We start from the raw sequence: 12,875 nt of genomic DNA on the forward strand, positions 1-12,875 counted from the left end.
TGTCGAATTTTCGGTAGAATTTACCTGAGTCGAGATTCTTAGACAGTCAGTCCTAGGAATCTAGACCTAGGGTTAATTGTCAATTATTTCAGTGTTATTGATAAATTATTTTTCATAATTAGATAATCCGTATGTTCGGCTCGCTCCACCCGAGGCATCGGAGTAGAGATAGGAGGTCGTCAAAGCTGTGAGTTAAAGTCATATATCTGTTTTGCACGTGTCATGCATAAATTTTTGAATAGCTATTGTGATTATTTGATTGCAAGGTTAAATTATTCATTTAATTATTATTCATAGGTATCATGTTCTTTTTTTTTATTACTATTCATATATATCTTTCCCTTTATCATTGAATTTATTATTGTTTGATGACTCGGGATGGGACGACAGTAGAATATATTAGTTTGATGAGTGTACTGGCATAGATCCGAGAGTGATGAAAAAAGTATAAATTGGTAAATTTTAAAAAAAGGAAAGTTTAGGACTTCCCCTGATCAAGCATCGCTCTCTAGACTTAGTAGAGTGTGGTTGCCGGAGTAAAGGTCCTTGGTCGAGCATTGCTCTCTGGGCGCCGGCTTATTTGGAAACCTAAGTGACCAGACTGGAGGTAAGGTCCATAATCGAGCTTCGCTCTCTGGGCGCCAGTCTTATTGGAATAAGAGAGCCAAAAGGCCAAGGCTGATAATGAACATTAAGGGACCATACTGGAGTTAAGGACCCTGGTCGAGCTTGCCTCTCTGGGCGCCAATTCTGTTGAAATGAGATTAGTCGAGATGTCAGTGTTGAGATTGATCGAGATATTAGTGTTGGGATTAGGGTTCTACTGAAGTACTGCGTCCCGTAATTTGTGAAAACTATTTTATTTAAGCATGACCTAATGTTTATTTCAAATTAAATAAATGTGTTATTGAAGTGTTTGCAATTATTTTTGGGTATATGATTTTAACTCACTCTCGAGACTGACAGTCTCAATTTTTTTCTGTTTTTCAAATCTGTGATTGTTAGTCTTCCCGCGACTCTTATCTAGTAACCCGATTCCTTTATTATCGGGTGATGTAATTTGATTTGGCATGTTAAATTGTAAAATCTTAGATTCTCTGTAGTAAAAGTGATAGACTTTTTAGTTGTAATTTTATGTAGTTTCGGGTCTTGCCTAATTCTTCTGGCAGACCGAATTAAATATGTAAAATTTAACGGTTAAAATAAATTATGGTATCAATAATATTAGATGAGATCTAATTGAGTTAGTGAATGCCAGACTTATTAAGGGATTCGATAGCCTTACGCCTACCCATTCCCTAGTGCCGTCACGGGCCCACAGATTGGGTCGTGACATGACTATTCTTTTATTTATTTAACTTAATTTTATTAAATCAGTTTCTCTTAAAGAAATTTAAAAAAAATAAAAAGTTACAAAAATCGTGACCTTGCAGTGACTCTCGCGACTTAGTGGCTCGTGTGTGAGTGTCGCTACTACCATCTACATCATTCGCCACTCGTTGTTAGAGTGTTCCTTGACCACACGGTTAGCTCGCGACCTTATAGCTAATGAGCTTCATTTCATCGTTGCGCATTTGTGGTGCTTGCAGCTTGCTTCCGTGACTCGCTACTAGGTTGACATTAAGCGGCCCACGATCTAGCGACTTGCACTAGTTGCTGGCTGCTACTGCTACAGGCCCGTGACCTTTTTGTTTTCTCCTGCGGGCCCATGCGAGATTTTGCTACCACAACGTTTTTTTTATTAACTTGTATATATTATAGGAGTTCTTAATTGATAACAATTATGTAATCAAGTGCATTATAGAAGTTTTAAGAAATTAAAAATAACAATATAATTAAACAACTAAAATTTAAATAACTTGGCCATTTGAACTAAAATTTAAAATTTATTAATAAATTGAATAAGAAATAAGAATTTTAACTAATAAAAATAATAAATCTAAGGCTAACTAAAATTACTAATCAAAACTTAACTAATTCCTAATTAATGACAAGCAAACTAAAGAATTAACCAAGTACTAATCAATTTATTATATTTTTTTGGGCATCCACGACCACTTTTGAATGTAATTGGTCCAAGTATGATGTATTCATACTTCCTTGGATGCCCATGACCCGTTCTTGAATAGATATTTATCTCACCCTTACTTTCATACTCACTTTCATTATTTTCATTCGAAATTTCTTCCTCCTCCGTTGAGACTTTATCATGAGATACCTCCCTTGATGTTTTCTTTCAGAATACTCAATTTTCATAATTTGCTCAAGAGAGATTTTTTCATAGGTCTATAGTAAGTTGTATGATAAGCATAAAAAATAGTGAGCTATTTAAAGTTATATTATGTCCTAAGCCTCCTTTTTTTAGCGCTAACATTTGAAAAATCCAAGTGGAAGGAACGGTGTAGGAGACTTTCTTCTAATTTTTTTACATGCCTTGAAGCTCTTCTTGAATTAGATGGTATTGATAGTAGTGTGAATGGTGTGGGTGATCTACTTCTAATCCTTGTAGATCTCTTAAAGGCTTTTCTTGATGGCTTGGATTATAGTTAGAATGATGTGGTGATGGTGAAGGTGGGGGAGAGCTTACCTCCTCTTTTACACTTTTTTGATTAAGAGCTTTAAAAAGAAGAGAAATTTTAGCTCTTAATGAAGGGGGGAGGTGTGCCTATATATAGAGGTCTCCTCAATCCTAGTTTGATTATGAGATGGTTATTTTTATTGATTAGAACTATTAATTCTCTTTTAATTGCTTGTCCTAATCCTGCAAAGAAACTAATATCCTAACTTTAAATAAATCTTTACAATTATAAGTCACATAATTAATAATTATTAAGCATATAATAAAATAAATAAATACTCATATAATACACAAAATTCAACTAACCATTAAAGCATAATGTTAAGCAATAAAATTCAGTATTACCACATGAATATCCCTTTTTGCACTTGAGGATTTTTTAGATGTTAGGATGCTTGAATCACTTGCAAGTTTTCTAAAAATAAAAATAAAACACTTTTTGATTAAATCAAAGACATAAGATAAATAATAAAAGTACTAAAAGTTTAAATATACAAATGCTAAATTTATTATTTATAGCTAGATATTGCTAAGTTGAGCTCAAATTGTTAGTGCATCGATGCATTCCACTTTATGTCCATAAGTCATTCTTTCATAATACGGTTTTAAATGATGGTCATTCGCTTTGAATTGCTCTCGCATTTTATATTTGTGTAATTTCACCATACCATAGGGAAATACAGTTATTATTTCGAAAGGTTCATTCCACAATGACTTAAGTTTTTTCTGAAAAAAGTTTGAAACACTGAGTTAAATAATAAAACTTTCATTCTAGAGACAAAATACTTACGAAGCATATTCTTGTCATGTTGTCTCTTGGTTCTTTCTTTATACATTGATATCAGATATGCAAAAGGTACAAATATTATCTGTTGTTTCTATTTAATATGTTAACAGTTTTGTTTGTCTTTAATTTGTTTTGATGAACTTTGTATAGGGTATAATAGAAGCTGTCATGCAAATATTATCTAAGGCAAGGCACAGGTGGTGTGCAAGGAATATATATGGCAATTGGAGTAAGAAGTGGAGAGGAGAGAAATTAAAGAAGAGGTTTTGGATATATGTATGGATTATATATGATGAAGAGTTCAAAAATAATTAAACAAATTGGAAATAGTAAGGATCCTTATATAAAATTAACCTCGAGGAAGCTGTTGAAGCAGATAAAGACGCCATCAATTTTTCCCCTTTCTACTTGTTTCGATTTGAGACTTGCAAACAATTAGGGTTCTTAGTTTTCATTCAACAAAAGAAAGGAGCCAAGTTAAAAAAAATAAAATAAATTGGTAATGAACGAAGAAAGAGAATATTTTATTCTTATTACTTTTTCTACTTGTCCACGTAAGCATCACTTAATAGAAAAAAAAAGTCATCATCTATCCCATTTAAAGAGGTGCTTATATAATTATTTAACATATTTTTTAAAAATATATGAATTAATTTTTTTTCGAAGAGTTATTTATACCCGAGCTAAATATAAGAGACCAATATATACTTTGCTTGAATAATTATTTAAAATAATTCAATCTAAAATAAAATTTAGGTCAATTTAAAAAAATGAAAAGATTATAATTTTAAAATATTAAAAAATAACTAGTGTAATATAAAAAGAAAAAATTGAGGAGGTAAATAGTATTACTCCGTTAAAAGACTTCAAGTAATTGTTTTGGTACAAAATTTGAAAAAGGAAAATGACCTTTAAAAAATTAAATTCACATTATTACATATGAATACTACTTTCAGAGAATTATTTACTTTTGATCAGAGAAAAAGAAGTGCTGAGTAGAGAGCAAAGCAGAAAAAGTAACAAAAAAAAAAAAAAAAAAAAAAACAAATTGAAAGAGGAAAAATGGATTTCGCAGAACAAGAAGTTGATTTGTTTGGGGACGATGAAGAATACGAAGAGGATAATCAAGAAAACAATAATAATACTAATAATGGTGGCCGTAGATCATCACCATCATCATCGTCGTCGTCATCGTCTTCATCATCGTCAGGTTCATCATCTTCGTCAGCCGCATCATCTTCATCAAATAGTAGTGATGATGGTGGAGATAGTAGCAGTGCCGAGGGTGAAGGTGGCAGCGCCAGCAGTGGTGGAGAAGAAGAGGAAGAAGAAGTAAATAATAATAAGAAGAATAATAATAGCAATAATTATAATGAAGTGGGTTATAATGAGTTTGACGACAGAGACCTTTTTGGTTCTGATAATGAAGATTATGTTAAAACTCCTGCCACCAGCCGTTTCTCTATTCCTGGTAATTATTTTTGGGCTGTTATAAATTGGAACCGATTTCTTTTTATTTTGATTTTATTGCATTTTGTTTGTTTTCTTTACTTTTTACGTTCGTTCAGTGGGTTTTACCTAGCTACTGATGTTTTATTGATGTTTGAATCTAGGATTTTAGCCCTTTTGGTATTGTTGAGGATTATCTTCTGAGTTCTAATTATTTCTTGTATTTGGAGTGATGTTTATTTTTATTTTTTGTTAATTTAATATTTTTTTATGCTCGATAAATAAAATTGTTTGCTGGTGAATCAATTTCTTGTTTTATTACTTTGTCAATAAACTTTTGGTTGCAGTAGTTAATTTGTTTAATTAAATATAATTCATTCTTAATACTTGTTTGAGCTTTAAGTTGCACAAAGTTGTGCAGTTAAGATATCATCAGTAAACAAGTGATGCAATAGCGGAAATTGATTTTATAGTAATCCTTGGAGTCTGTGGGTCTGGGAAGAATTTATCTAAGCTATTGCGTTTAGGTGATATAAATTCCTTCTCACGGATACTGTTTTTCTGTTTCATGGCTTTGTTATTATAGTACAAGATTATGTATTCATAATTGGGCGAGACCATGAGAACTTAATGAGAGTTGAAAGAAATTAGTCCTCTGCTTTATTTATTAAAATATGGGATAGCTAGCAGCATGATTATTGAGGAAAAGTGATTCTTGATGCTCTTGATCATTGTAGACGGTTTGATGCCACTGGCACAACATGCACACAGACACATATATATATATTGAAAGTTGCATGTTTGAATTGTGATTAGTTCTTATAATTGGCAGCTTATTTGGGAAGATAAGTCTTTTGCACTTTGAACTCGTAAATGGAAAGACTGATTCTGATCTCACACTTGCTTTTCCATCCCTCATGCACACATTAAATGTTATAACATTTTTCGCTCAAAATTTATTGGCAGTGTTGCCAGTCATACGGAATGTCCACAACCCAGGCAGAGGAAACTTTGGGCGTGGCCGTTGGCAAAATGATAGAGGAGCTGGCCTCCTTCCCCGACCTGGATTTCCTCCACGACAGGGCTATGGCTATGGTTCAAAATTTTCAAATGGTCACCGTGATGAACGATTTGTTTCTGAACTGAAGTTCTTAAAAAGTGAAGAAACTTTGTCAAGAAAAGCAGTTGCATTTCAGGCGGTAGGTTTATGTGTTCTATTGAATCTATTATGTTTATGCTTTTCCTTGGGTGATATATTGATTTGTGTTTGATGTGGTTTACCAAAAGTGTGCCACAATTGTCAGATCGTCCAGATTTAATAACTCTTTATATGGTGTTAAGCCTTAGATTACCCAAATCTTAAGGAAATTTGGATGGTTTAAGGTGCAGTTATTACAGAATTGAGCTAGTTGATTTTTCTTGGTTTGATTTGAAAACTTGTTAGTGCTAGGTTTAGTAGTTGTACATGATCATCATGTCTATACCATATTTATGGTTGTGGTAGTGGTGAACCATTGTACTGTGAAAATTGTCTATTTATCATACTGAGTTTATTGATTTGATCCTATAGCCATGTGAACTTGGTTGCTATAGTCGCGCAGAAGGTGGAGAAGTCTACTTTGATGATCGCACCTTGGTAAGTCTTCTGGAATCTCTTTTTTCCAACAGATACTATACTTCTTTCATTAGTTTCTATCTCATGTAATAGTTTGTGCTTATTGTTAACTTATTAATGTAACATTTTTCCACATTGTTAGAGGCTTTTTAAGCGTTATATTTCAGAAGATATTGGAGCTGATCTGAATGAAGGCTTTGATACGTTCACTGAGAAAAAAGGTAAGCCTTCTAACTGAAAATTTTGACCATGTTTCCATAATCCATAATGAACTGTTTGTGTATTGCAACTAGGGTGAGCATTTGGACCGAACCAAATCATATCTACTGAATAAACCAAACCAACTCTGAAAATGAATCGAACCAAATCTAAAACTAAACCGAATTAACCGACTTGTATGTGAATATGAAGCAAAGGGAACCGAATCGAACCAAATAAGAGGTTAAATCACAATAACCAAACCAAACCTAAAATCACTTTGAATATTAAATTTTATAATAAAAAAGGAATATATTTTACTAAATAATTGAAAAACCGAAATGATTTTAATTTTTATAAAACCGATTGAACTGAATAAACTGAATTTAAAAAAAAAAAGATTTAACTGAACCGAATGGAATTGGTATGGTTTGGTTTTTGGGTTTTTCGGAATTTTGCTCACCCCTAATTGCAACCCAAAAGAATAGCTTGTACAGTGTATTTGCGTGTGTATGAGATATGGTAGAGAGCTGATGTATAAGATAACCCTTTATATTTTTTTTATTTAAATCCTTTGTATTAGATTTGGGTTCTGAGGGTTTTGGAGACCTTCTTGGTTGCATTAGAGACAAAAATATTCCACTCCAGAATATGCATTTTGTGGTAAGAATATCTTTTATCTTTGGCTTGTATATGGTTGAATATTCTGATGAAGGTTATCAACTAAATTTAAACTTTTGTTCCCTATTTGCAGACTTTCCGTAATAACCTCAATAAGGTAATTTCTATTCATCATTACTTTTATTATATTTTTCTAATGAAAAATTTCTAGTAAAATCTTAATTATGAATCGATGTGAATTATAGTTGAGCTATGCAAAACATTCTCTAGTCTTTGAGGTGTCTTTGACCAGCTACTTTCAGGTGATACTGAAATGACAATTGGAATTTGTAATCTGTTCAGTGCAAGTGATTCCTGGTCTCAAATTGGTTATTCTATGCCAAGAAAAATCCTAAAGATTATGGATAAGCAAAACTGATTAAATTTATACAGAGGAGATGTATTAGCTATTCTTTAGTGGAGGGAGTAAATAGAGTTGTTACTATTGAAATACTTTATTGATATTCGAGTCACAGTGTTAACTAATCTTTTTGATTCTGTGGATCAGTTAACTGGGGTCAACATTTAACTTATTGGTAGGTGGGAAGAATATTAATATAAAACTTTTGTGTGCAAATGAGATTGCAAGTTATGAGAGACCTCGAGGTTTAATTACAATTTTATGTATTATATTTATGCCCTCAACTTTTGCTTATAAGTACAAATCAAGATAATCTTTTCTGAAAATTACTATCCCATTCTTCTAAATGTTTCTTTTCCCTTTTTCTCCTTGTGGTAGAACATTAATGGAAAAGAATAACGTTATTTTATTATTAGTCTAGGATGTCTTATTAAAAGCCAGAGCAATAAAGCACAAACAGACATTTAACTGAATACTCGCTATTCACACAGCTTTTAGAAAATAAAACACCTTATGGTGATAGACTGAACATATGTAACATCTGCCATCTAAAACATGCCATGAATCATAAAAGTTGAACATAATTCTTAAGGTAATGTTGAAGGCTCTGTTGTTTTCCCTAACAGAGATAAAATGAGATCAATTTTTATAATGAAATTAAAAGAAATTAAAAAAATAACTGCATGAGAAAGTATAGGTCAAGACAAATTATGAAAATAGATGCAAAGTTTTTGAAAATTGTTTTATTACTTTCTCATAAAGTCATAAATAAAACCTTATAAATACTGTCATGGACAATAATTATTTTGGACTTAATTGTTGTATTTATTGCAACCAATTTGAGAGGAATGTTATTTTCAAATTAGCTTTTCTTAATTTGTAATTGCCGCTAAGTATCACGGAGTTGTAGGTAATTTACCCTTTATTTTGTTTTTGGTAGACAATCTTTTAGCATTTTCAGCACTTGATTAACTTGTTCTATTTTCAGATTTTGGTAACTGCTTATATTCGACATGAGCCTTGGGAAATGGGGGTGCATAAGAGGAATGGGGTTGTCTATCTTGACGTACATAAATTACCTGAACGGCCAAAAAGTGAATTGGAGCGTCGAAGGTACTAGACTCAAACGTAAACTATTTTAGCATTGTTCTTATCTTGAAAGGAAATAGAAGTTTAGAAAGGTGCAACACAATGTGCTGGGAATTAAAACACCCCTTGTCTACCAGATACATCGATGCTGCTAGACTTTTATTAGAAGTCTAGAGTTTTTTCTTAGTTGCAGGAAGCTTACTTTTGGTTAAATTAGATGGTGATTTTGCTCTAATAGTAGATGGAAGAATGACTCTTTAACCACGTAGGGAATGCAAGCTCTGGGAAATGGTTAAAGTCTTTTGTTTATAGTTGGAGAAGTGGGCTACTTTTTCTGAATAGTCTATCTTATGAATTATTTTCTCAAGAAAGGTAGGAAATAAATGTTCTGGCGGAGACTGAGATGAAAATGGAATGTAAGGGAAGTGAATGGACGAAATTCCAAATGATAGCTTGTTCTGCTAGTCATTCTTATTGATTGAAGGTCTGCATTTCATACATTTGCAAAATGACATGGCCATTTAATTGAACTAATCCATGTGAAGTTTTTGTCTTCTGTTATCCTTTTGTATTTAGATGTTATTGGGGATACTGTTTTGAGAGCCTAGCCACTGAAGATCCCAAACGAGCTGATGGAGAAGGAATACATCATGTTGATGCCAATGTTGAATACTGTTCTGTGCTTAAAACCAAATTAGGTGCTCATCGCATTCTCATGGGTGCTGAAATGGATTGTTGTGATTCAACTGATGATGGGAAGCGGTTTTATGTGGAGTTAAAAACAAGTCGTGAGGTTTACATGCCTGTTTCACAGTTTTCTTCTTATTTTATCTTTATAACCAAATCTTTTCCTTGATAACCTGTAAATTCCCTTTGCTGTGCAGCTGGATTATCATACTGAGGAAAGATTTGAGAGAGAGAAATTGCTCAAGTTCTGGGTAGATAGCCATTACGATATACTTTTTTCATTTGCTCATCATTATTCACCCCATGCTTACTCTTAGAACTACAGGAGCTTCTGTATTCTTCGAAGGAGATTCACACACTGAATTGCATTGCATGATATTGTAGATGGTTTGTCGTTTTGTTTAAGTTGAAACAGTGCCTTTCCTAGTATATCCACAATTTTTTATTGATATGATAGTCCTTTCTTTAGAATACTTGCACTTTTTTTTCTTTTGGAACTAGAGAGATTGCTTCTCTCTCTCCTTTTCCTTATATATACACATAATTTGAGTATTTTAGCAGTAGGTATGGTGATAAGCCTCCGTTTCGATATAGGATGGGGATTTGGGTTGTAAATCATATTTAGGTCTAATGCTCAGTGAGTAATTTATCGTAAATGTAAATTATGGGTTCAATGGGATTACATTTATCGGCTTGAGTTCCTCTTTAAATTTGCATGTCCGTTTTGACTCCTATATTTTTCATTGATGGACATTATTAGAACTAGTATGGTCATCTCATCACAGACCTTATTTTTATTTTCCATGTAATATCCTTAAATGTTTTCATGGCTTTCATGAGAAGGAAAATCTCTTTTGCTGGTTGGTTCAGTATTATTATTTTAGTGATGCAATTTTGCATATGGACCTAGTTCTTGTCCATTTTGTCTGCCTGGATGGAATTTTATTTGAGTGACTAACTTGGATGTCTTATCTACTGTAGATTCAATCATTCTTGGCTGGGGTTCCTTATATTGTTATTGGATTTAGGTAATTAATTCCTGTTTCTATGACATTGTATCTTCTGCTTTATAACAGTTGATTCCACTTTGGTTGGGATTTGAACTTGACATAGCTATTTCTCTTGCTTCTAATGACTCGGAAAGAATTAAGGTTAGATGGAATGATGAAGTTATGATTTAGGTATTTTGGAGAAAATTCATAATTGATTTGAGCACATTGGCTTTAGGTATATACCATATATACCATAATGCAAAAAAGCATGCCTTGTCTGTGCCTAATGATGCTACAAGATTATTCTTTTTCAAAACTGTCATGTCTTCTCCTATTCAGGGATGATGCAGGTCGACTTGTCCGCACAGAGAGACTTACAACTAAGGACATAACAAACAGAGTAAAAGCAAAGAACTATTGGCAGGTAATCATGGTGTCCTTTGAATTGTTTCCTAGTTTTTTATGGTGCATTTTGTTCCATGGTGGTTCTGTTAACTTGCATGCTCGCTCCCACACTTACACAAACTCCTCCCTTTCACTTTTCAAGAGTTCGGTTCGCATTTCCCAGCATTGTAAGGATATGTCTAGTCCTGCGCTTATAGTAATGAGCTCTAAACATTATTTTATTAGTCTGAACTATGTCATCGCCAATGTCTGCACATGGCACTTTATAGTATTTGGGACTTTGCATTAAGCGAAGTTCGCACAACTATTCGTGCATCTCCATTTATCATTGTTATTTTGAAATTTGCAGGGAGGTGTTTGCCTAGCCTTTGCTGATGAGGTATTATGCTGGCTCTATGGAACAGTCAAAGAAAGTGAGTTCGCAATCTTTTTATTTATGCTACTTTTAAACCTTCTGTTTCATTTAAATGCTGAAAACTACTATAGATCCTAACACATTATTGGACTATGTCTCTCAACCCTTTTAATGAGGTACTCATTTGTTATCACCTTATTTTCAGAACTAATATATTTTACTTCTATTTTATGGCGTCAGATGAAGACTACATTTTGCAGTTTGCTCCACCTTTCACACGTTTAGAGCTGCTTCAAGCACAATCTTGTCCAGATGCAATCACTAACCATGTCATGCAATTGTAAAGCATATCGGGACATCTTGTTTACCAGCGGTAAGCCTTTTAATGTAGAATTTTCCCATTGAGTATGATTGTAAGTGAAACAATGTCTTAGCAGTATAGTGAATAGGATTCTGTTGAATCATGAATGCCATAGGCCATTTTTTTCTCCCCCCTTAGTTCCTCTACCGCTAGTATTTTACCATGCTCAATTTAACTTGTTAACTGAGAGAAGATTCTGTCATGTATTTTGTTTCTTTTCATTTTCATCCTGGGATATGATTAATGCCTTCGAATTTAAATTAGAAGTCTTTATGCCTCTAGATTCTAAATTCGGGGAGGGTTATGCTTCTTCCAAGAAAGTATGGCGTCAGCCGAATTGAACATGAGCAGTGAATCAACAGAATAGGCTTCATGCCAACTCAGAAGAGAAGAGGATCGAACATGAAGTGTTGAGCTCGCACTTAGAAACAAGTTCTTGAAGACAATGTAACCATGTCATTGGCATGACCACCTCAGTTGTGTATTTGCTTAATTAAATCTTGTGCATATGGGGGCAATTGAACTGAGCCAATCCGAGTTGAGTTCTGGCTAGTTTGAGCTTACTTCTTTTATTATTAAACATAATGCATTAAATGTTTTATGTCTCGTGAACCTAAACCAGTTTAATGACTATTAAAAATTAATTTATTCATCTATTTATTAAAGTGTAAAATTTATTACAAAAATTATAATATATTTATTAAAACCTATAATTTTATTCTAGTTATATATTCAAGCAGGAATCTTTATATCTATTATAGGTGAAAATAAGTAACTTTTATATTTAAATATTAAGTTATTAATACTTAAGTTTACGAACTAATTTACAAGTCTATAAATAAGAAGCCTCACAAGTCTGACAAACTGAGCCTTTTCTATTTTGAGCTTATCTCGATTATTAGGGGAAAAATAATAAAAATGTCAATTTTTTTATGGTGTTATTTTTTTTATTCTTATTGTATTAAAATATTAAAAATATAATTTTTAAAATTTTTTTAAAATATACTGGTTGTTTTTTGATAAAATAATTAAAAAATAACTAAAAAATAATTTAAAAAATAACCACATCATATTTTTTAAAACAAAAGTAAAAAAAAAATATTTTTGAAATATTTATGCAGTAAAAATAATATTCTCTTAATTAATTTTAGAGTATGTCTGAAAGACTTATATTATTAATTTAATCTAAAAAGGCTTCATTGGATCAAATTCTAAGCAACTTTGAGCAATTTGGGTTGCCGGTTTCCAATAGACATTTAGACTATGTTTGGTTCACAGAATGAAATATGCTACAAATAGAATTGCTATTCTTAAGAAATAAAATAGGTTAGGAATAGA

General features: G+C 32.5%; 1 protein-coding gene across 1 annotated transcript; it reads left to right on the forward strand.

Annotated features, from left to right (window-relative positions):
• The first annotated feature begins 4,260 nt into the window (after window positions 1-4,260).
• On the forward strand, window positions 4,261-12,193 carry LOC8261138 (NAD-capped RNA hydrolase DXO1). Its single transcript, XM_002516640.4, has 14 exons — window positions 4,261-4,836; window positions 5,781-6,013; window positions 6,385-6,450; window positions 6,572-6,650; window positions 7,211-7,290; window positions 7,382-7,405; window positions 8,637-8,761; window positions 9,314-9,530; window positions 9,622-9,675; window positions 10,406-10,452; window positions 10,756-10,840; window positions 11,171-11,234; window positions 11,417-11,549; window positions 11,820-12,193. The coding sequence occupies exons 1-13, from the start codon at window positions 4,428-4,430 to the stop codon at window positions 11,518-11,520; spliced, it is 1,587 nt and encodes a 528-aa protein (XP_002516686.2). The 5' UTR covers window positions 4,261-4,427; the 3' UTR covers window positions 11,521-11,549; window positions 11,820-12,193.
• The last annotated feature ends 682 nt before the right edge of the window (window positions 12,194-12,875 follow it).

The sequence above is a fragment of the Ricinus communis genome, chromosome 1 (assembly GCF_019578655.1).
Source record: "Ricinus communis isolate WT05 ecotype wild-type chromosome 1, ASM1957865v1, whole genome shotgun sequence".
In the NCBI taxonomy this organism is placed as follows: Eukaryota; Viridiplantae; Streptophyta; class Magnoliopsida; order Malpighiales; family Euphorbiaceae; genus Ricinus; species Ricinus communis.